We start from the raw sequence: 23560 nt of genomic DNA, 5'->3' as shown, positions 1-23560 counted from the left end.
GAGCTACATCCTCATCCCTGTTGTTCAGTACAATATGGCTATACTACATTCTGTTTATCCATTTACCAACTGATGAACATCTCTATGATTTCCACCTTGGTTTATTGTGAATATCTATACTGCTATGAAATTCATGTACATTTTATGTGTAGATATGATTTCATGTCTCTCAGGCATATACCTTGGAGTGTAATTGCTAAGTTAAATGGTAATTCCATGCTTGACTTGTTGAGTAACTGCTGGTTCACTTTCAAAATGACTGCAACCAGCATTTTCTAATCACACCAGCCAACAGTATATGAGGGCTCCACTTTGGTATCTTAACCAACACTTGTCCTCCATCCTTCTGTCCTTATATCATTCTAGTGGTCATTAAGTGGCCTGGTTTTGGTTTGCATTTCTTTGGTACTAACAACAAAGAGCATCTTTTAATGTGCTTGTTGACCATTTTTAGCTTTGGAAAAATGTCCATTTAAGACCTTCACTCATTTTTAAACTGCATTGTCTTTCCATTTTTGAGCTGAAAGAGTTCTTTATATATTTTAGATACACAAACCATTCATTATCAGATCGTTTGCTTATTTTTTAACATTGTCATACTATGTTACTTAGCCTGGTTTCTAAATCCTAGGCTCAAGAAATCCTCCCTTTCCAGACTCCCAAGGAGCTGAGACAACAGGAATGGCTACCACATCCAGCACAGATTTATGATTTACAAAATGTTCTCCCATTTTGTATGGTGTCTGTCCTTTCCCTTTCCTCCTCTTTTTTAGGTGCTACAGATTAAACCCAGCTCTACTTTCTTCATATTTGATGAACACAAATTTTAAGTTTTGATGAAGCCCAATGTGTTGGCTTTTATTTGTGCTTTTGACATCATAACTAAAAAACCACTGCCTCTTCTCTACATATTCTTTTAAAGGTTTCAGAGTTTAGCTCTTTTGTTTAGCATGATCCATTTTGAGCTTTAATCTGTATGCAATGTGAGGTAGGTGTTCAACTCTTATCATTTGCATGTGAATATCAAATATCCAGCATCACTTGCTGAAATGACTGTTCTCTGTTGAATTGTTTTGTCATACCTTCCTTAAAAAAAGAAGCAAAAAACTGGTCATGTGTGATACCAAAGGCAAAGAAACATGAAAAAAGCAGGACTTCATAAAGGTTTTTAATTTTTTTATATGCAACAGCATATACACAAGACAATATGTTGGAAATGATCTGTACAATTGGGGAGGTGGCCAGGAGAGGGAAAGTAGGAGAAAATTGAGGGAAGTGGTAACAAAGTTTGACAAGAAATGTACTTATTACCCTATTTATGTACCTGTAACCCCTCTGTACATCACCTTAGCATATATATATATATATATATATATATATATATACACACCTATATCTACATATATAGGTAGGTATATATATATATATATATATATATATACATGGAAAAACTGGTCACGTGTGACACCAAAGGCAAAGGGAACGTGAAAAAACAAGCAGGGCTTCATACAGGTTTTTAAATGTTGTGAACCATAGGACACTATGGTTTTTTTCCTACTCACAGAGTAGGAAAAAAAAAATTGCCAACCACATATTTAACAAACCATAAGTATCAAGAATGGATAGAAAATTCAATATTCAATGGATTAAAATTCAATACCAAGAAACAACCTGGCCAGATGCTTGTGGCTCACACCTGTAATCCTAGCTACTCAGGAGGATGAGATCTAAGAGTCACAGTTCAAAGCCAGCTTAAGCAGGAAAGTCTATTAGACTCTTAGTTCCAATTAACCATTAAAAAAGCCAAAAGTGGAGCTGTGGCTCAAGTGGTAGAGTTCTAGTCTTGAGCACAAAAGCTCAGGGACAGTGCCTAGGCCCTGAGTTCAAGTCCTAGGACTGACCCAGACAAAAATAACAATTAAAAAACCTTATTTTGAAATGGGCACTAGGATCTGGGAATGTGGCTTAGTGGTAGAGTGCTTGTCTAGCATGCATAAAGCCCTGCATGTGACTCCTCAGCACACATAAACAAAAAATGCCAGATATGGTACTGTAGCTCAAGTGGTAAAGTGCTAGCCTTGAGCAAAAGAAGCTCAGGGTCAGTGCTTAGGCCCTGAGTTCAAGCTCCAGGACAGGCCAAAAAAAAGGGGGGGGGCACTAGACTTGAACTGATTTTTCTTCAAATAAGATAACCAATAGGGCTGGGAAGGTGGCTCAGTGGTAGAGCACTTGCCTTGCATGCCTGAGGCCCTGGGTTCGATTCTTCAGCACCACATAAGCAAAAAGAAAAAAGCCGGAAGTGGCACCGTGGCTCTCACTAGCTTTGAGCTGAAGAGCTGAGGGACAGCGCCCAGGCCCAGAGTTCAGGCCCCACAACCGGACCCCCCCCCCCCAAAAAAAAAAGATAACCAATAGGCAATAAGCATATGCATATGTGCTCAACATCACGAATAATTAGAGAAATGGCAAAGAAAACCATACTGTGAGCAATGTACTAGTGGTTCATTCTTGTAATCCTGGCTATTCAGAAGGCTGAGATTTGATGATCATAGTTCAAAGGCAGCTTGGGCAGGAAAGTCTGTGAGACTTATCTCTTAATTAACCACAAAAAGCCAAGAGTGGAGCTGTGGCGCAAGTGGTAGAGTGCTAGTCTTGAGCACTAAAGCTTAGGGACAGCATCCAGGTCCAGGGGACCAGCAAAAGAGAGAGAGAGGAAGTGAGGAAGAGAGGGAAGGAGGGAGGGAATTTCATTAGTGAAGATGTGGAAATAAAATAAATTCTTTGTGCATTTCTATAAAATGGTATAGCCACTGTGAAAAAGGTACAGAAATCACGTGATTCAATCATCCACCTCTCAAAGTAGTAAAAGCAAGGAATTGGAGAGGTGTTTGTACACCATATTCACAGTAGCATTATTCACAGTAATCAAAAGATGAACAAATACACAAAATATAGTACTTATATATCGTTGAAAATTATTCAGCCTGAAAAAACAATGAAGTACTGACATAAGCTGCAACACAGATGAACAGGACATTTTACTGTGTGAAATAAGCCAGTTACCAAAGCACATACATTCTGTGATCTCACTTTTTTGTGGTACTACTGGTACTGGGGCTTGAAGTTGCCCTTGCGCTTTTGGTTTTTTCCCTATAGCTTGTTCTCTACCAATTAAGCCACATTTCTACTTCCAGCTTTTTTTTTTCTAGTTAATTAGCTATAAGAATCTCAGGTGTAAGCCACCAGTGCCCAGCATATGATTCCATTCTTATAAAATACCTAAAGCAGAACACATTAATAAAAATCAAAATGTTAGTTTCCAAAGCCTGAAGAGAAGGAAATAGGAAGTTACTTTTTAATTAGGTATATAGTTTCAGTCTGGGAAAATCAAGATTTTTCTGGGGATGGATGGTAGTGATAGTTGCAGAATAGTATAAATGACCAGATGCTGGTGGCTGATGCCTGTAATCCAAGCTACTCAGGAGGATGAGATCTGGTGGATCACAGTTTGAGCCTAGCCAGGCAGAAAAAATAGTCTGTGAGACTCCCAACTCCAAAATAACCAGCAAAAAGCCAGGCTGGAGATGTGGCTCAAGAGGTAGAATACCAGCTGAGTGAGCGGGCAAACCAAGTGAGTGTAAGAGCTATAGTATCTTAGTATCACCAAATCTTATTATCACCAAAAATATAACCATTATTTTGGTAGAACATTTTAAGCAATAGCTTCCTATGTTAGGGGAAATGCCCTGCTCTGTTTTGTAGCCCAACTGAAATTACATGCTGCAGCTGCTATTGGTCCACTAAGTCTTTGCTATGGACTGCATAAGATATGTTCCCACAAGATTGCATGAAATTGCAGAGCTTCTGCATGGCAAAGGACAGAGCTGGCAAGATCAATAGAAAGCCTACGGACTGGGAGAAGATCTTCACTAGCCATACAATGGACAAGGGTCTCATATCTAAAATATACCTTGAACTCAAAAAATTAAATCCCCAACCACAAATCTTCAAAGAAACAACTGCCCAATAAACAAGTGGGCTAAAGACTTAAAGAGAAACTTCTCTGAAGAGGAAAGAAGGATGGCCAATAGACACATGAAGAAATGCTCAACCTCTCTAGCCACAAAAGAAATGCAAATCAAAACAACATTGAGATACCACCTCACCCAAGTTAGAATGGCTATAATCAAGAACTTTAATAACAACAGATGCTGGAGGGGATGTGGACAGAAGGGAACCTTACTGCATTGTTGGTGGGAGTGTAAACTTGTTCAACCACTTTGGAAAGTAGTATGGAGGTTCCTCAAAAGACTCCACATAGAGTTCCCCTATGACCCAGCAATCCCACTTTTGGGCATTTACCCAAATGTTCACAAACAAGACCACACTAAAGCTACCAGCACGACTATGTTTATTGCAGCCTTATTTACCATAGGTAAGATATGGAACCAACCCAGATGCCCCTCAGTAGATGAATGGATCAAGAAAATGTGGTATATATACACAATGGAATTCTATGCCTCCAGCAGAGAGAATGACATTGCCCCATTTGATAGGAAATGGAAAGACTTGGAAAAAATTATATTAAGTGAAGTAAGCCAGGCCCAAAGAAACATAGGTCCCATGGTTTCCCTTATTTGCAACAACTAGTATATGTCTGAGTCAAGCAGAAAAGGTCAGATAAGTTGCTGTTAGGGAAATGAACCCTAAGATATGTATTCAAATGTTTTTTTCTTTCATGTGATTGTTTCTAACACATTTATAAGATGATTTCTATATTGCTTTCTATGTCCCTCCCCCACGGTATAACCCCTGCTTTCACTGTATTTGATGTTGGTATAATTTGTGGAGAGGAAGGGAAAAACAAATTGTTTAAATAGGGATACAGGTGGACCCATTGCAACAATGAGATGTACAAGTCCTTTCGGTGAAAACGAACTTTACAACTTTGGTGGGGGGAGTAAGGGGTGGGGGAGTGAGGGGAGGATGGGAAGGGATGGCAAGAGGAAACAAAGGAGGAGGCTACAATGCTTGATAAGAAATGTACTCATTGTCTTGCCCATGTAATTGTAACCCCTCTGTACAGTATTTTCACAATTAAAAAAAATTTTTTTTCAAAAAAAAAAAAAAAAAAGATTGTCCCCACAAGACTGTGTAGGTACTCAATGCAGGTGGGGTCTTGAGTGGTGACTATATCATGAGAACCCTGATCTCATCTATGGATGAATTCACTGGTGGGTTCACAGCAGAATGGACTATTACGAGGTGGAGTCTAGTTAGAGGAAGCAGGTGACTGGGCCATGCCCTGAAAGGTATTCATTCACTACTGCCTCTGCTTGCTCTCTCTCTCTCTCTCTCTCTCTCTCTCTCTCTCTCTCTCTCTCTCTCTCTCTCTCTCTCTGCTTTCTGGTTGCCACAGAGTATCTTTTCCCACCACAAGCTCCTGCCACCATGATACACTGCCTCACCTCAGGCCCAATGAGATCGCTGAAACCATAAGCTCAACTGAACCTTTCAAGTTTTTTTCCCCCCTCAAGTATTTTGTGACAACAATGTTACATTTTACTAACAAAGCCATGGAGGAAGAGGTAGGGGTCCTAAGAAGGCTAAATCATCTCATAACCATGGCTGGATTTATGTTCCAACAAAGCTCCCAAGCTCCTCAAACCCAACAAGAACCGAGGCAGGAGCAGGGTGCTAGTAGGAAAACCCCTCTCTGAAGGCTTTCCCACATTCGTATCAATAAGGAGGCAGCTGCAAACTTCAGTGGAGACAAGTATACCAGGGAAAACAGAGGGGAGATATTTGTACGGCTTTACTAAAGGCCAGAAATCATCTGTGCAGCGATGAAGTACAAAGGGAGCCTACAGGAAAGGAGACATTTATTCTCATGAAGCGAGGGGCCCTCGCTTAATCAGCAAGTACAGTGAGCTCAGGAGGCTTCCTGGAGGTGGGAGAAGGAAACCAGAGACCAATTACCAGTTTAAAAAAATAAAAATGCAGTACCAGCATCTTTTACCATGTTTTAAGCCTATAGCAAGGGCTGCAATGTTTTCTAGAAACTGCTAAATCTAAGCATTAGGCTTCATCCCATCTTCGTGCTCCTCGTTTTATTATTCTTCAAATTCTTACTTTCTTCCTTTGGAGAAGGGGAGCATGGCCCACCAACCCATTCTCCTCTGAAAGGGGAGAACATACTAATGCACATTTGCCCTTCCCCCGGGTAGCAAATCTTGATATTCTCACGTCTGAGAGAAACTGTATTAAAACCTCAGTGTGCCACAAGAGAACATCCAGAAGCCTGGCCAAGAGGACTCCCCCTCTCCCCCCCCCCCCCACCCCCGCCCCGTACCTGATAAATGGCTTCATCACAAGCATTTTGCAGGCCCAGGTTCACCATTGTGTTCTGCAGCGTTCGGCCCATGTAGAATTCCAGGGACAGGTAATAAATGCGCTGTGAAAGGAAAGGAAGACTTTTAGATTTCCCGCACCAGGAAGGCTGAGTGACGAGCACATTCATGAGGCACTGAGGTAAGACTTTCCCCTCCCATCATCCCATACTGCCTCCGCACTTGCAAGGGCAGCCACCTGGGGCCCTTCAAATGCATAGCACTTTCCCATGGGCAAGTCCCCACTGGAAATACACTAGACTTCCCTGAGGTGCAGGAGAAAAACAACAAAGGAAAACCCTGAGTGCACAGGTCCTCCCTTGTCCTTTGGCAGTACTGGTATTTCAACTCAGGGCCTTGTGCTTGCTATTCAGGCACTCTACTACTTGAACCATGACCTCAACCCTTTCTTAGTTATTTTTCAATAGGGTCTCCCATTTTTGCCCAGGCTGGCCTGGACCACAATTCTCCTATTTATGTATGCCTTCTACATAGCTGTGATGATAGGTGCACATTGCCAACTGACTGAAATGGAGTCTCCCTGGGCTTTTTCTTTGCCTGGGATAGCCTCCCTTTTTGATCCTCCTGATGTCAGCCTCCAGAGTAGCTGATAATGCAGGTCTGTGTCACCCACCTGAGCACAGCTTTGAAATACACATGAAGTACTATTATAATAAACATCAGTGCAGGAGTGGGGGGGGCAGGAGGGAAAAACTGGGAGAAAATGAGGGAGGGGGTGACACTGTTAAAGAAATGTACTCATGATCTGACCGATGATGTAACTGTAACCCCTTGGTCCATCACCTTTACAATCATTTTTTTTTAAATCATAGTGTGGTCAGCAGATGCTGGTGGCTGAATGGGGGCACCATTTCCACTAGGCACAGGTATATTTGCCTGCAGGTGGGTGGAGTGGCTTTGTGTGGGGGCAGGTGATGTGCACTACTTCCATGCTAAGTGAGGTGCTGTATAACTGTTGCCAGACAGACTGCTCCTGGACTAAGCAGAGCATTAAGAGCTCTAGTTGTGGCTCAGAAACCACTATCCCCCAAGAGCTGAGCTCAGACTTGCTTAGAAGCCTGAGGCAAGCTCCTCTGTGGCCCCCTATTCAGCACAGGGGTGGCTTTCAGGAGAGGCTTTCAGGAGAGTTCCCTTATCTACCTGACTGATCACTCAGAAAAGAAACACAATAGTTTCCTGTCTTCTCAAATTTTTGCAAACTAGAAAACACTGAACTAAATGTGGGGAGCAAAGACTGAAGTCTATCAACAGGCCAGGCCAGACTTCGGTTACACTCCATTGTCCTCTACCTCAGTCCCATTCAGCGGGTGCAGAGAATCACAAACACTGTTCTGGGAGCCAAGACAACCTTGTGAATTCCAAAGTAGATTCTCTTAATGAATGCCCCTGAAAACTGGATTGTCCACTCAATTCCTTTCAAGGCACTTGCTGTTCCTCTAGAAACTGCTTTCTGTCTTAGGAAAAGGGTATTTATTTAGTTCCAACTACCTGTGGCTCAGTTTCTACTGCTCCCTGTTGTGCTATCAAAGACAGGGCCTAGAGGGAAAACAACGTCCTTACAGAAGAACTCTAACAGACAAACAGAATGAGCAGAACAAAAAAACCACTCTGAGATCCCACAGTAACAACCAAGGGAAGTGGGAGTCATGGCTGAACACTGAAGCCAATGGGTATAGCAAAAAGAGTGACAGTCCTGCATGGCCTCCATGGAGCCCCCAAATACTTTCTGATCTCTGCAGTGACTGTAAAAACAGCTAAAACAGCTGAATTCCTCACACTGGAGGGTGGGCCAAACTCTGCCTTACCCCCAGAGTGGCAGCTTGGAAAGTGAGCTATGGTAACATCAGCCACACTGATCAGGTACTGGGATATGACATAGGGAGAACTCTGGGGTCTATCCCACCTTATCTCCACATGAATCTCTCTAGACAACATTTGACAAACCCAACTGAAGGATGTGCTATGAAATTCCTAACCAGTACTCATCAAATCTATCAAGATTATAAAAGACAAGAGGAGATAAACACAGCAATGCTTAGGCTTTTAGAATTAATAAATAACTTCAGTAAGGAAGCAGAATTCAAGATTAATACATTATTAATGTTTATAGTCACATAATAATTAACAATTATTCATGTTTAACTATATTAATAAAATTATTAATTATTAATGCAAAATACATTAGATTGAGATAGGCCAAATTCATGACTGGAATTTGAACTCAGGGCCTTGTGTTTGCTAGCAGGTAGTGCTCTACCATTTGGGTCATTGTTCTTTTGTACCAAATCACACCAACACATGAGGGGCCAAAAAATTCATAAGCATATACTTATCCAAAAAGACAAAAAAAGATAGGATTACAAAGTAAGTCCAATCTTTGATTACCTGTTTCTCCTTTCTGGATCATTTGAATGTCTTCTAAAATTCTACCCAAATTCCAATATCCTTTAAATTACAAAATCCTCACAGAGCCTGTCAGTATACCTGCTCTTACAATGGCTCACAGTCCATTGCTTCACTGACTTCCATCACCTTGCACTGTATTTATACTGCACTTGGCCCAACTTATTTTATGGGGTTTACATAGTGAAAAGGAAGCATGAACTCTGTCCAGGCAGGTCTGCTAACAAAGGAGTAATATACTAAGCCAATTAGAACCCAACTGCTTAAGAAAATACTGCCAATTAAATGTTCACACACAGCAATCTCCTTTTTCCTATCTATTGGTACTTCCCTCTTCCAGGGGGATCAGTTCCAAAACCCCCAAGGACACCTGAAACTGTAGATAGTACCAAATCCTACACAGACTGAGCACTGATCACCTGAAAACTTCTGAAAAGATGAAGTACACAAATACTTCAAACTTTCAAATTCAAAAACACTGCTGGCTCCATGCATTTCAGATAGGAATACACAACCAGAATATATTGTTATTTTCTCTACACACATATACTTATGGTCATATTTTAATGTATAAATTCAACACAGTAAGGGATTAACAGCAAGACTTACAAAAGGAAAATAATATTACTATTTGAAAAAATATATAACAATATGCTACAATGAAAGTGTGTGAATGTGGCTTCTCAAAAATACCTTACTGTGCTGTAGATCTCAGCAACATCTATGTATAACTTTTTCTTTTTTCTTTTCTCTTTTGCAAGTCCTGGGGCTTGAACTCAGGCCCTGGACACTGTCCCTAAGTTTCTTTTGCTCAAGGCTAGCACTCTACCACTTGAGCCACAGTGCCACCTCCAGCCTTTTCTGTTTATGTGGTACTCAGGAATTGAACCCAGGGCTTCATGCATGCCAGGCAAGCACTCTACCACTAAGCCAAGCCACATTCCTAGCTGCGCTTTTTTTTTTTCTTTCTTTTTTTTTTTTGGGGGGGTCCGGTCGTGGGGTCTGAACTCAGAGCCTGGGCGCTGTCCCTCAGCTCTTCAGCTCAAGGCTAGCGCTCTACCACTTGGGCCATAGCACCACTTCCGGCTTTTTTCTTTTTGCTTATGTGGTGCTGAGGAATCGAACTCAGGGCCTCAGGCATGCAAGGCAAGCACTCTACCACTGAGCCACCTTCCCAGGCCTGCTTTTTTATTTTCAAGGTCAAGAACTTCTACATTCTCATTTAAAATAAGCACTTGATAGCTTTAAAAAAAATATTCAAATAGCATTACTATTTTTGTGCTTTGGGGCCTTAAACAAAACTTCCTTGAGCACATGCCCTGTAATACTGCAAGAGACCATATTACAAATGAAAGAACCACATAAGGGTATACACAGTGTGCACCTGTTGAACATAGGAATGACTCTTGACTCAGGCAAAGCTGGATTTGTGCAAGATGGTATCATAGTACTGTGAATAACATGCAATTTAAAACACATGGATTTACATCTGTAATTTGCTGAACATCATATCACAACTGACCACAGGTAGTGGAAACTGGAGACAATGAAAGCCCAGGAGAAGGGAATTTCTGACACACAGTACTGTTTATCTCCCCATTTATCTTGGAGTTCTTCCCAAGAAGTTTTCTGAATGGTTAACCACTGAAGAATATGGTTAAATGCTTTGATTTTGTCTTTTCCTAAAAGTATTTATTTTAAAAGTTCTAACAGCTTAATCTTTCAGACAAAATATCATTTTTGTCTCCCTTACCTCTTCTTCCTCCCTTCCCTCCCCTCTTTTGCCCCAGCTCCCCAGTCCTGGGGATTGAATTCAAGGCCTGGATGCTAACACTAAACTTCCTTTGCACAAAGCTATCATTCTATCACTTGAGCCACAGTGCCACTTACAGCTTTTTCTGAATAGTTTATTGGAGATAGGAGTCCCACAGACTTCCATGCCTGGGCTGGCTCTGAAGTGCAATCCTCAGATCCCAGTTTCCTGTGGCTACGATTACAACAGGTATGAGCCACTGGCGCCCAGCTCCAAATGTCTACCTTTTATCTGTCACTAGAAAAAGTAAAGTCTAACAGTTGATCTCCAAGAGTATGATTACCTGTACTTACAAGGACTGGTCACTGAGGCATAAAATGTTGGACCTAGACTCAAAAAAAAAAATTAAATTCTTTTTCATTTTCCTAAGTTTAACACCATGCAACCTCCCAAGCAGTGCCGTGTATATAAGCAGAGCAGCAGTGTGGTCCCCAGGTCTGCTGAATAGATCTATCAAAGGACACTAGACACTATCTAGCCATTGAAGACTATATGGGGTAGGCAACAGGCCAAGCACTGCTACAGGCTCTGCTCAGCTCCAAGAACCGGACTTCAGGACTACATGATGTTGTGTTGTGATGTGTGCAACTTGCTATAAGAACTTCCATACTTCCTCAGTTGTTGAGTTTGTTTTGTTCCAGTTTCCTGAAGATAGTTTATACCATCAAACTTAAAGAGGCTTGCCAGAGGGGTTACACAAGAAAATGTAGACTTGACTTTTACAGGCAGTAGTCTGATCCCTACTGTCTGCCCCAGCCACCTGGGAGAACCAGGGCAAAATGGCTCACTCTCAGTGAACACCACAGCCACTCCAGGATTTACATGGGGCCAGGCTTGGCCTCATTTGGTGTTGGCACCCCTCTTCATGCTGGCTTTTCAAGAAGAGTGGTAGAGCCTAATAAATTAGCATGATGGTAGTCCTGGAAAAATAGCATGTGAGGTCACAGGCCTTGTCCAGCCACATCTGGGGCTAGGTCTGGTGGTCTACAGATGTCCCAGGCACTGCCTAGCCTCTCCCCATGATCTCAAGCTCACCAGTCCTTCCCGGCTAGCCACCACCAGGACTTCCTGCTTAGAAACTACTGGTTAGTAAATTACTTCATCTGCTTCATCCTGGACATGACAGCAGGGTACCATGGCAAGGGGCTTTGGCCTTTCTCATGAGGTTCCTTCCTCCAACAGTGTGTTTAGCAACCTAAGCACTGGAACATGGTTCAAATGGTAAAGCATGTAATTCTCTGATTTTTTTTTTTTTTTTTTTAGGTCTGGTCGTGGGGCCTGAACTCTGGGCCTGGGCGCTGTCCCTCAGCTCTTCAGCTCAAGGCTAGCGCTCTACCACTTGAGCCACAGTGCCACTTCTGGCTTTTTTATTTTTGCTTATGTGGTGCTGAGGAATCGAACCCAGGGGCCTCATGCATACAAGACAAGCGCTCTACCACTGAGCCAACTTCCCAGCCCCTAATTCTCTGATTTTTAAACCCCAGAAATAGAGGAAGTGGAACTATAATTAAACAGCCTAGAAATGGCTTACCCTCCCCCACCCCAAGTCTTGGGGCTTGAACCCAGGGCCTTGAACATTCTAGGCAAGTACACTTAACATTGAACTACCCCTAGCCCTTGTTTTTATTTTAAAAATTATGTTTTATTATATGCAAAGTTTATAATAGGGAGATGACAGAAGAGCAAATGAGGCTCTTTGGGAGAGACAGGTGAAAAACAATATGAAGAGTAGATATTCCTTAGGAGTAAAGGCCCTTCAGAAGAGGAGTTTAATACCAATAGGTAGAGCCTTATGTTGTTCTTTACGTAATAGAACTGAGACTTCTCCTGAAAAGTCTCTGTTTAACAGAAGTGTCTGAATAGCCTGGTGGAAAAGGAAAGAACTTTCCAATCCTCAGAACAAAGCCTTGGTCACTGCTTTCACCAAGATGATGAAGGCTGCAGGTAGGTCTGCTTTGAGGCCTGTCCTCTTGTCCATTTGGTTCTGTCCATCCAAGACAATAGCTAAGTGGGCAGAGAATGATTCTCATGCCACCAATGGCTCCCTATGACACAGACACAAAGACTACTGACTCAATTGGAAGCCAAGGAGCATGGCATACCACCAACAGACCCTGGGGAGGATCCTTGCCCCTCAGACACTTGCCCCTCCTTCCTGTGAGCTGAACAAGATCTCAGACACAGCCCTGGGCAAACTAAGGCCCAGTGAGAGAATAAACACTGGGCAGGAGAGACACTGGGCAGAGATACTACCAGACAAGGCTTGTCTTGGCCTTCCCTGACCAGTCCTGGTCTCTACTAGAGTGGTTTGGAATAGTGCTATAAAACCAGTATTGTGTTTACTATATAGGATGTGAAGATTACCTACTTCAGCCTGTGAAGTCACACACAAACATGTTATACTAGAATAAGTGTCAGGGACACTTGGCTTCCCATGGGAAACTGGCATACTTGTTCTCAACATGGACTGTCAATCTCCTTTCCACTGAGGCTCTAGCAACTGGCACTGGAACATAGATCCATTTGTCCAGTCTACTTTGGAAATGTAAAACTTAACATTATGGAACTTTAGAACTTACAAGGACCTTAGAAGTCATTTAGGTCTGCAAGAGATGGATTTGCACTCCATAATGTGACACTCATAATTCACCGTCTTCTGCCTTCCATGTGGTTGAGCTCACAAAATGTCACAAAATGTTAATAGAAGATCGTTATCTCTGACAGATTTGGCAAGAGCCAACTCAACTAGCAGTAAGTGATCTGGACCATGAGATTGTGTGTGTGTGTGCATGTGTGTGTGTGTGTGTGTGTGTGAGTGTGTGTGTGTGTATATCGGTACTCAGGCTTGAACTCAGGGCCTGGGTGTGTGTGTTGGTACTCGGGCTTGAACTCAGGGCCTGGGTGTGTGTGTGTGTGTGTGTGTGTGTGTGTGTGTGTGTGTGTGTGTGTGTGTGTGTGTGTGTGTGTGTGTGTGTGTGTGTTGGTACTTGGGCTTGAACTCACTGCCTGGGTCTTGTTCCTTAGCTTTTTTGCTCAAGGCTGGTACTCTACCACTTAAACCACAGCGCCACCTCCAGTTTTTTGGTAGTTAATTGGAAGTAAGATTCTCACAGGCTTTTCTGCCTGAGCTAGCTTCAAACTTCAATCCTCAGATCTCAGCTTCATGTATAGCTAGGATTACACATGTGAGCCACAAGTGCTCGGCACTTGTATCTTTAATAATTGTGGCATTACATTTTATATTGTTAATATACAAATCTTGTTTTGCTGTTTGTGTTTGTTTGGTGATAGTGGGAGTGAACTGGATCACTTGAACCACATCCCTAATCTTATATGTTTTTCTTCCAGGTGGACAGCTAGTGAAGCTGGACAGAACATGTAGATGGCAGCACCATGTCAGGGTGAATACCCAGAGTTTAAACAACCAACACTACATACTGGTTGTGTAAGAACTCAATTTTCAGGACACACTGAAGTGCTTAGAGGTAAAAGGTAACAAGGCTGCAGACAGTGTTCAGAAGGTTGAGAGGAAAAATATATTTATACCTAGAGTGACAGACAAGATGATCTAACCATTATGTTAAAACATTTACCATTTGGGGAGTCTGGGGGATGAGTAGTGAAGAATTCATTGTCTTTTTTTTGCAACCTTTAAAAGTCTGTAATCATATGAAACAAAATCTGTGAAAAGTCATGTAATTCGATTACTATGTACATGGCTAATCGTTTCTGTTGTATGCTTTGATGGCTGTGAAGGGCTCCTTTAAGGAGGCAACTGTCCCTGGGGTCTGTAAGGGGAAGGGTCAGTTTCCCCAGAGGCCCCTGTGGCCTGTGTCACCCCAAGCATGGTCATCTGACCTCTGCTGTCAAAAAACACATTTCCAACAGCTGTACTCAACTCTACAATGAATTTAAAAATATTTGCAAGCCAGCTGCCAGTGACTCATCCCTGTAATCCTAGCTACTCAGGAGGCTGAGATCTGAGGATTGCGGTTCCTAGCCAGCCTGGGCTGGAAAAGTCGATGAGACCTTATCTCCAATTAACCACCAGAAAACTGGAAGTGGCACTGTGGTTCAAGTAGTAGAGTGCTTGCCTTGAGCTGAAGAGCTCAGGGACAGAGTCTAAGGCCCAGAGTTCAAGCTCCATGACCAACTTAAAAAAAAAAAATTGCATCTAAGACAATAAAAAAATTGTGAAAAAGTATTATGCAAAGTAAACAGTGGGCTTAGCAAGCACAAAGCCCTAAAGGTTTAATCCCCAGCACCACAACAATTTTTTAATAAAAAGTCATTTAAAAATATGTGAGACCATTGAATGCTACTGGCTCTTGCCTGCAATCCTAGCTACATGGGAGGCTGAGAATAGACGATCATGGTTCAAGGATAGCACAGACAGAAAAGCACAGACAACACACACACACACACACACACACACACACACACACACACACACACACATTCTCTCTCTTTGCAGAGATGAAACTCCTATATTATCCCCAACTGAAGGGTCCCAGAGGGTAGCTCCAAGGTTAGTGACATGTAAAGAAACAACTGCAGAGCAAGGAAGCTTCAAAGCCCAGCTTCATTCCCAGCCCTGTTCCTGTCTTTCTATGGGTTCCTAAGATGTACACTTCCTAATAATTTTTTTTTTGTCGGTCCTGGGGCTTGAACTCTGGGCCTGGGTGCTGTCCCTCGGCTCTTCAGCTCAAGGCTAGCGCTCTACCACTTGAGTCACAGCACCACTTCTGTTTTGTTCTGGTGGCTTATTGGAAATAAAGAGTCTCATCGACTTTCCTGCTGGGCTATCTTTGAACCACGATCCTCAGATCTCAGCTTCCTGAGTAGCTTGGATTACAGGCATAAGCCACTGAAACTTGGCTTCCTAACAATTTAATAGATACAAGTAAGGCACTTCCCTGTTTTGTGAGCAGTCTTTATAAAATTAAAAAACCCAGAATCTAGGCTCTAACTTATGACTGGTATCTAAGTGAAACAGGTTTATGGGGCTGGGAATGTAGCTTAATGGTACAGTGCTTGCCTAGCATGCATGAAGCCCTGGGTTTGATTGCACAGTACCAAATAAACACAAAAGCCAGAAGTGGAGCTGTGGCTCAAGTGATAGACTGCTAGCCTTGAGCAAAAGAAGTTCAGGGACAGTGTCTAGGCCCTGAGTTCAAGCCCAAGCCCAGACAGTCAAAAAGCAAGCAAGCAAGCAGGTTTGTACTAACTCCAGGTAGACAAAGTCAAGAGTTAAACTGAATTGTAGAACACCCAGTCAGTAGCAACCAATTTTTAATTTAAAAATCATATACACTGATTTTAGTGTTAATCTTACCCCCAAAACATCTTCATAGAAATATCCAGAATGATGGACAGTAATCTACAGTGTCCAGAGGCCAGACAGTGGTCCAAGAAAAATTATGGTGCATACAGATGAGAGTCCATACCTGGTAAAATGATGGCTTAACTCTACCTTACACTTGACTAAAGTCAGGGTTATCAGTAATCCAAAACAGCAGCCTATTACCACTTTGGTCCAGAGGAAATAACTGAGTTATCTGCTGTCAGGGAAGCCTACTCAAAGGACTCAAGGTCAACATCAGCCATACAAGTGGAAATACATCACACCAAGAAGGAATTTTAAAAAGCTTTAAGCAGCTAGTTTTACCACTAACTAAAAGAAAACCTCAGACCTGATCCTGGAACAGCCGTGGCTATAAAATACTGCCCTGGATTATCTTCCTTTATCTCCTGGGCCCATCCAGGCTGTAAAACTAGTCATATTCATTGTGATTATCTTATTCGAAATATCTAAGACAGAAAGCAGTTTGGGCCCCATGGTAGAGTTGCTTTTCCTTAATCTATTACTACCATGAGGCCAAGTTTATAGATCCAAGTTATAAATGACCAACAAACCCACTGCAAAGGTGTGGCAGGTCTGTGACTACTTAGTATGGAACCAGGTTTACCAAAACCCCTGGAAGAAAGTAAGCATCTGTGCATTCCAGAGGTGTCAATGGGATCTGGTGACTTCCATAAATGGGCACTATCTGCCATTTGCTTTGGTAGCCATGGCTGCATTTTGTATCCTGACCTTGTACTTTCTATTCTTCCTGTCTCATCCCAACTTTCTCTTTGAGGCCTTTAGTAAACTCAACCTTCTGTTATATCTTGCTTAGCAAGATGTAATAAATTGTTTCTGGATGAAGATAGAATGTCAACTTAAACTGGAAACATTTTATGAGCAAACACAAAACTGTAACATGTCAGAAGGACCAGAAATCTCAAATAGATTTAGCTTAATTAACTCCCTTCATTTTAAAGATTGGGAAGGAATGAGATGTACAAGACACTATGTTGAAAATGAACTTTACAACTTGGTGGAGGAGGGGGAGAAGAAGGAGTTGGGGAGGTGGGAAGGGAAGGAATAATAGGGGGAAAACAAAGAAGAGAGGAGGGGGTAACAATGCTCCATAGGAAATGTACTAATTACCTTACTCATGTAACTGTAACCCCTCTGTACAGTATCTTTACAATAAAAAAACAGAAAAAAAGATGCATTTTATTCATAAACTGTTTTGTTATATGACACAAAAAGAAAAAAGGAAAAAAATCTGAGGTGAAGACATACACCCAGCTAGGTATGGGGGCACATACCTGTAATTCCAGCACTTGGAAAGTAGAAGCAGAAGGGTAGAAAGTTCAAAGCCAGCCTGGGATACACAGTGAGTTCCAAGCTAACACATGATACACAGGAAGAACTTGTTTAAAAAAAAAATCCACTCAAACCATCAGTGGCTGCAAATGAGTGGTAAAACCAGGACTAAAAAGAGACTGGGGTTAAAAGAGACTGGGGTAATTCAGTGGTAAAGTGTTTACTTACCAGGTACATACAAGGTTCCAGGTTCAATCACCAGCACCAGAAGAAAGAATTATAAAAGGAGTTTGACTCATACAAGACCCTCCTTTGCCTCCCAGTTCTTACATCTCTGAGCTGTGTGGAGTTTTAGGGACTACCATTTCAGACCGGACTTCTGACCAAACTACAAGTGCTTCCTCTTACCAAGTACAGACTTCCTTTTTTTTTCTTTTCCTTTTTCCTTCCAGTCCTAGGGTTTGAACTCAGGGCCTGGGCACTGTCCCTGACCATTTTTACTCAAGGCTAGAGCTTAGCACTTGAACAACAGCTCCACTTCTGGCTTTTTTTGGTGTTTAACTGGAGATGAGAGTCTCCCAAACTCTCCTGACCGGGCTAGCTTTTTTTTTTTTTTTTTGTCAGTCGTGGGGCTTAAACTCTGGGTTTGAGTGCTGTCCCTCAGCTCTTCAGTTCAAGGCGAGCATTCTACTGCTTGAACCACAGCTCCACTTCCAGTTTTCGAATGGTTTATTGGAAATAAGAGTCTCACGGACTTTCCTGCCCGGGCTGGCTCTGAACTGCAATCTTCAGATCTCAGCCTCCTGAGTAGCTATGATTACAGGTGTGAGCCACCGACGCCAGGCTCCAGGCTAGCTTTGAACCACAATTCTCACATCCTCAAATCTTCTGAATAGTTAGGATTATAGGTGTAAACCACCTGGCTCAGAGCTCTCATTTTTAGCCAAAATTTTTGACGTGATTTGCCAGGTGGGTTGCTTGAAAAAATTTTTCCAAAAGGTGATGCATACCTCTGTAATCTAAAATTGAGGCAGCCTCAGTAACATAGCAATCTTGTCTCCAAAACAAAACAGAAATCTTCCTCTAAGCTCTCAAGTTTATTTCTGCTGTTACTAAAAATAAAGAACTAAAAGAGTTACGAAACAATAGATTCAACCCAAACCTAGTTTATGTGATTAAAAACCAATATCCACCTACTAAATAGAAGGTCCTGAGTTCAAACCCCAGTACTGCCAGAAAAAAATATATAGAACACTAAATATTTAGAACATTTACATGCTATTACTAGGTGGTGAGATTAACTTTTCCTACATGCTTATCTATTTTCTAGTTTCCTCTCTAGCAATCATTTTTAAAGACAAAAATAATAAAAAGCTATGTTCGATCAAATTTAACATTGCAGTGGTACCCTGAGTCTGGGTCTCAAGCTATTGAGAGAGATGGCTGTGTGATTTTATTGGAAGCCTACTTCCTCTCATAAGCCCTGCCAGGCTAGTTTCAGGCCCCTTACTAAGCAAACATGGAACTTTTAGATTTCCACCCAGCAACAGACAATCAAGACAGACTTCTCACTGAGGATAGGAAAACCTGTTCTGATAGAGGAGCTGATTCTGCCCATGAAGGGCAGAATCTTTAATCCCTGAGCCCATCACTACAAGAGCTCTAAGGTGTCCTTTGGCTCCTGGGCAGTGCCCTTGAATGTGCAAGCAAAGCTCTGTACTTGTCATCCGATGCTTGGACAATTCAAATGACTCTGTCTATCAGAGCTCCTCTATTAGCAGGGAATTCTGGGGAGGCCACTGCCCCTTGGCCAGTTTCCCTGGCAGTCATCCTAAACTGTTGTTGTAATAACCTGCTTTAGCCATTTGGAGCCACTTCATCCTAAGCTGTCTTGCATACTAAATATGAAAAAGTCTAATTGATATGCTAAAAATATCTGTCCTGTTACTGTCTTTATTTAAGAAAACAACAACAACAACAAAGAAAGCCCCAGGAAGTTTGGAAAAGCAATCAATCTTACTCTTGGCAAGTATCAAACATATATTAATGCCCTACAAAAATACTATAAAATGCCATCAACACAGCAAATGTGCCCAGGTGAATTTTGCAAATCAAATCTTTGCTAAATGGCCTCAGACCTGCGAATGGATCTATCTCCTTCCCAGTTCCACCCTACCTTAGCCTAAGAGAGACACAACTCTCTATGGTCAAGAGCAAAACAGATGACAACAGGAAGCTGTCCAAGACTATGATACACCCATCAAACTGAAAACAAGACTGACTTGGAACTGCTGTTTTTAAATGAAAAAGTTACATATTGATAAACAGAAAAGCCACAACACCATGCAAACATACGAATATACATGTGTGATATTTAAGGCCAGAGAAAGATCTGGAAGGATACATTAATGTTTTAGCGTTTAGAACAATGAAGAGCAGTTTTCTACTGCAGACAAAATTTGCAAACTATAAAAAATTAACAATTACTAATAGCAATTTCTATGAACTTTAACCCAAGAAAAGTTCTCTGAGATAGTGTAAGAACCTCAAAGACAAAAGAGTACTTTCCCATCTCTGGCTTTGGATCTCTCTCCCTGTAAGCAGCATCACCAAGATTTTTCTCATCAGGCTTACCCAACACACAACACAAAAACCCCTAATTCCCTGCAGATTGCTTCTCTCACCACCTTCCAGCCCATAAAAACCAAGAGGCCTAGTCCCAGACCTCCCTTCTCGCTGCCACAGGAAAAACAAAAGGGTAGGGAGGGAGGGAGAGGGAGCAAGAAAGGAAAAAGCATCAGCAGTGCAGCCACCCCTGCAAACTCACAGCTAAAAACTTGCCAGAACATTCCACCGGCACTCCAGGCCTCGGAGATTTGCAGTAAAGACAGACGCTCCTCCCGGACCCTCTTCTCCCCCCACCCCCAGCAGGCGCGGGGCTCCCGCGGCCTTCCGCCGGCCCGCGCGATTGTGCCACGGACTCGCGAGGACCGAGTGCGGAGGAGGTGGGCGCCCACCCAAAGCCAGCCACCGAGGGGCGAGGAGGAGGGCTGTAGGTGTGCGGGAACAGGAGGGAGGGAGGGAGGGCGCGGAGGGGTGACCCCCCCCCGGCCGGACCCCTCTCCGGGAGGGTGCATCGCTCGCGGTCACTTCACGGAGTGCAGGCCGCGGCTCGCCGGGCAGCGGGCGGCGGGCGGCCCCGTCGAGGGGCGGGGCGGCGGCGCGGCGGGATGCCCGGGCCCGGGCGCGGGGAAGCGCGGCCGCCTCACCTTGGGGTCGCGCTCGTAGTAGTGCTGCTGCGTGCGGATCCAGCGGCCCACCAGGTGGTCGCGCACCGTGTGCGCCAGCGCGAAGAAGTAGTCGCGGGGCGTGGCCACGTTGCGGTCCTTGACCAGCGTGAAGTGCAGGTGCCGGTTGAAGCTCTTCCGCACCTCGGCCACGTCGCCCAGCCCCGCGAGGCCGCGCACGCTGATCTGCCTCCGCTTCTCCATGTCCGTCAGCGGCTTCGCCATCGCGCTGGCCGAGGGCGGAAGACCACAGGCGTGGACGAGGAAAGCGGCCCCGAGACACCCTCCACACGGATGCTGCGGCGGCGTCTCTGGCGCCCGGGACTGCGGCGTCTGGGGGCTGGTCCCGGCCGCGCCTGCGCACTGCGCCGAGGGCGGGGCCACGCGGTGGGGAAGGGCCCCGAGATTGATGGGGTGGAGGCGGGGACAGGGGGCTGAGCGGCGCTTCCTGCTGTCTGGGGGGCGCTGCCCCTACAATGGGCATTAACCCTGCACTAGAGCAAGAAGAAGACTAAAGGGGAATCTGAAATGACGCCTTCCATCCCTCGACACCCCCCCCCCCGCCCCCAACCCCCGGCATTCACTCATATTTACCTTGATGGGACGAAAGTGGGAAGCCACTCCAGGCTGCTTCTGGGCCAGTCAAGGAGAGGAGCCGTATTGTCCAGGGACTCTCTGGATTTCCTGGGGCTAGAGGCCTTCACCCAACACAAGGCCATCAGATGTCTCTGAGTGCCCTGAATGAGAGGTGTGACTGAATCATGGTGAATGTTGGCTTCCAACACCTGGGGGACTCAATCCCTTGAGTTGGGGTGGGGGATAAGCTCTAAAAATACCATTTAGGAAAATGAAACCTACCTGCCAATCCAGACTAGGATGGCAGACCTGGAGAAAACCAGCAGCAAGTAGACAGGAGCTTGAGGGAGCACTGAAACCACCACCAAGAATCATCACCACCCCTCCTCTGAGTGACCACAGCATCCTCACTGGGAAATACTGCTTCCTAAACGACACGCCAGCACACATTGATTCAAAAGAAAAAGAAAACAAGAAAAACGAAACAATGGATGGACTTCATGATGCACTCCTGTAACTTCAGCACCCAGAAACAGTAGAGTAGGCTGCAGGAGCTCAGTTCCTTTGACAAAATTGCATCCTCCTCCATCCCCACCCAGGCAGCTTCAGGTGTAGTGTCTGAACACGGCTTCCTCTGCAGACCAGACCTGCTGGATCTCTGCACATAGAGCTACCTCACAGTGAGCTTCCCTTAAGCTTCACCCTCTCCCAGTGCAGTCAGAACTCTGCTGTTTCTTTTGTGCTTGGGATGGTCTTCCTTGGTGCAATGGACCAGTAATCCTACAGACACTACAGAACTACAGACAAACAAACAAAAACCAGTCCAAGTGTAGTCATTTTCCTGGTGTGATACTTCCAAAATTACCTCACCTGGATTGTGATCCAGCTGCAGACTCCTCAGGAGACAGTAAGTCTACCTCCTACCCTTGCTTCTCTCTGAAATTCACTCCTTCACTATATATCCTAGAGATTCTAGAGCCAGCCAGATCAAATACCAGTCACTGACTGCAGGGATGGGGGTCTGACTTTGCTGGAGGCTAGGGATGCTGAAGCAATCTGAGTATGATTGGGCAGTTTTGATTGTTGCCTGTGAACATGCATAGTCCTCTGGGACACAGATTACAAAGAAAGCTTCAAAGGGAGGCAGGGAGGGATGGCTTAGTAATGCACTCTGTAACCCCAGCACCCTGTGAGTCAGGGTAAGTGAGGAGAAAAGGAAATTGCCTTATTTCAACAAGTATTAAAAGGTGCCTTTGCTGGGCCCTGTGAATGAACTAAAAGTCCCCCATCTTTGTGTATGTGCCCTTCGATCTGAGCTAGTCTCTGCTGTAGTCACTTTGTGATCACCTTGGGCTCCAGGAAAGACCAGATTCACTGATAAGCATCTTCTAAGGGAAGGCAAACTACCCCTCAGAAAGAAAATGTCTTCATATCATCTTAAAGGAAACACCCAAAAACTCAGGAGGCCACTGGCCAAGCAACTTCTTCCTGTTCTATCCCCAAACATCCCAGAGACAACGAAGCCATTAGAGTGACTTGGGACTGTCTTCACTATACATATGTTCCTCATCTACTTCCCCAATTCTCCCTATTTAACTTGAGGCTAATGTCTGTACCTTTGAAGATGGCTGACGATTACTGAAGTGCTGCTTTCCTATGGCTGTCATGCAATAAACCTCCTTTCTCTGCTCTTCACCATGTCGTATTTATTTGGCTTATGGGGGTGAGTGGCTAAACCTAACTTGGGATTCCTGGACTTTAGGCCTGGGGTCTTAAAAGCTTGGTTTCAAAGGCACCAGACTCAAAAACTAAAACCAGAAAGTAAACTGAAATACAGTTACACTCCCTTCCCAAGACTCCTATTTGTACATGTTAAGTTACAGGTACTTTTACATGCTTTACATGAATAGGAGTTTATGTGTTTGTTATTGTTGTTGTTGTTTGTGGCGCTTGAGCTCTGGGCCTGGGTGCTGTCCCTGAACTCTTCAGTTCAAGACAAGTGTTCTACCAATTGAGCTACTGTGCCACTTCTGGTTTTCTGGTGGTTATTGGAGATAAGAGTCTCATGGACTTTCCTGGCTGTGCTGACTTTGAACTATGATCCTCAGATCTCAGGCTCCCGAGTAGCTAGGATTACAGGTGTGAGCCACTGGTGCCCAGCTTGGTTGTTGTTGTTTTTTTAAAAGCTGCATTCTAGTACTAGGGCTTGAACTCTGGGCCTCAAACTTTCACTGGGCTTTTTTCCATTCACAGCTGGGACTCTACCACTTACGCCTTGCCTTGTAGGGTTGTCCCATCCTTTATCACTGCATCGCTCTTTCTGGGATCTGAATTTCCCTGCCTGCTAAGAAGTCCAGACTGCATTTCAAACAAGGATTGTTAGGAACAGAAACTCAATTTTTAGTATATGTTTTAT

At 43.8% G+C, this 23560-nt stretch overlaps 1 protein-coding gene across 1 annotated transcript in view; it reads right to left on the bottom strand.

Moving 5' to 3' along the window:
- The window catches only part of Pygb (glycogen phosphorylase B), a 47339-nt gene extending 26445 nt beyond the window's left edge, over positions 1-20894 (bottom strand). Inside the window, exons 1-2 of the mRNA XM_042666437.1 lie at positions 20551-20894; positions 6353-6454 (exon numbers count right to left, since the gene is read on the bottom strand). Of these exons, the coding sequence (XP_042522371.1) occupies positions 6353-6454; positions 20551-20793 (345 nt within the window). The 5' untranslated portion in view covers positions 20794-20894. The remainder of the gene's footprint in view (positions 1-6352; positions 6455-20550) is intronic.
- Positions 20895-23560: the final 2666 nt, after the last annotated feature.

This window comes from Dipodomys spectabilis, unplaced genomic scaffold (assembly GCF_019054845.1).
Source record: "Dipodomys spectabilis isolate Male_0828 unplaced genomic scaffold, ASM1905484v1 ptg000365l, whole genome shotgun sequence".
Lineage (NCBI taxonomy): Eukaryota > Metazoa > Chordata > Mammalia > Rodentia > Heteromyidae > Dipodomys > Dipodomys spectabilis.
The sequence above is the reverse complement of the archived record's forward strand: the minus strand, read 5'-3'. Positions and strand labels throughout refer to the sequence as shown.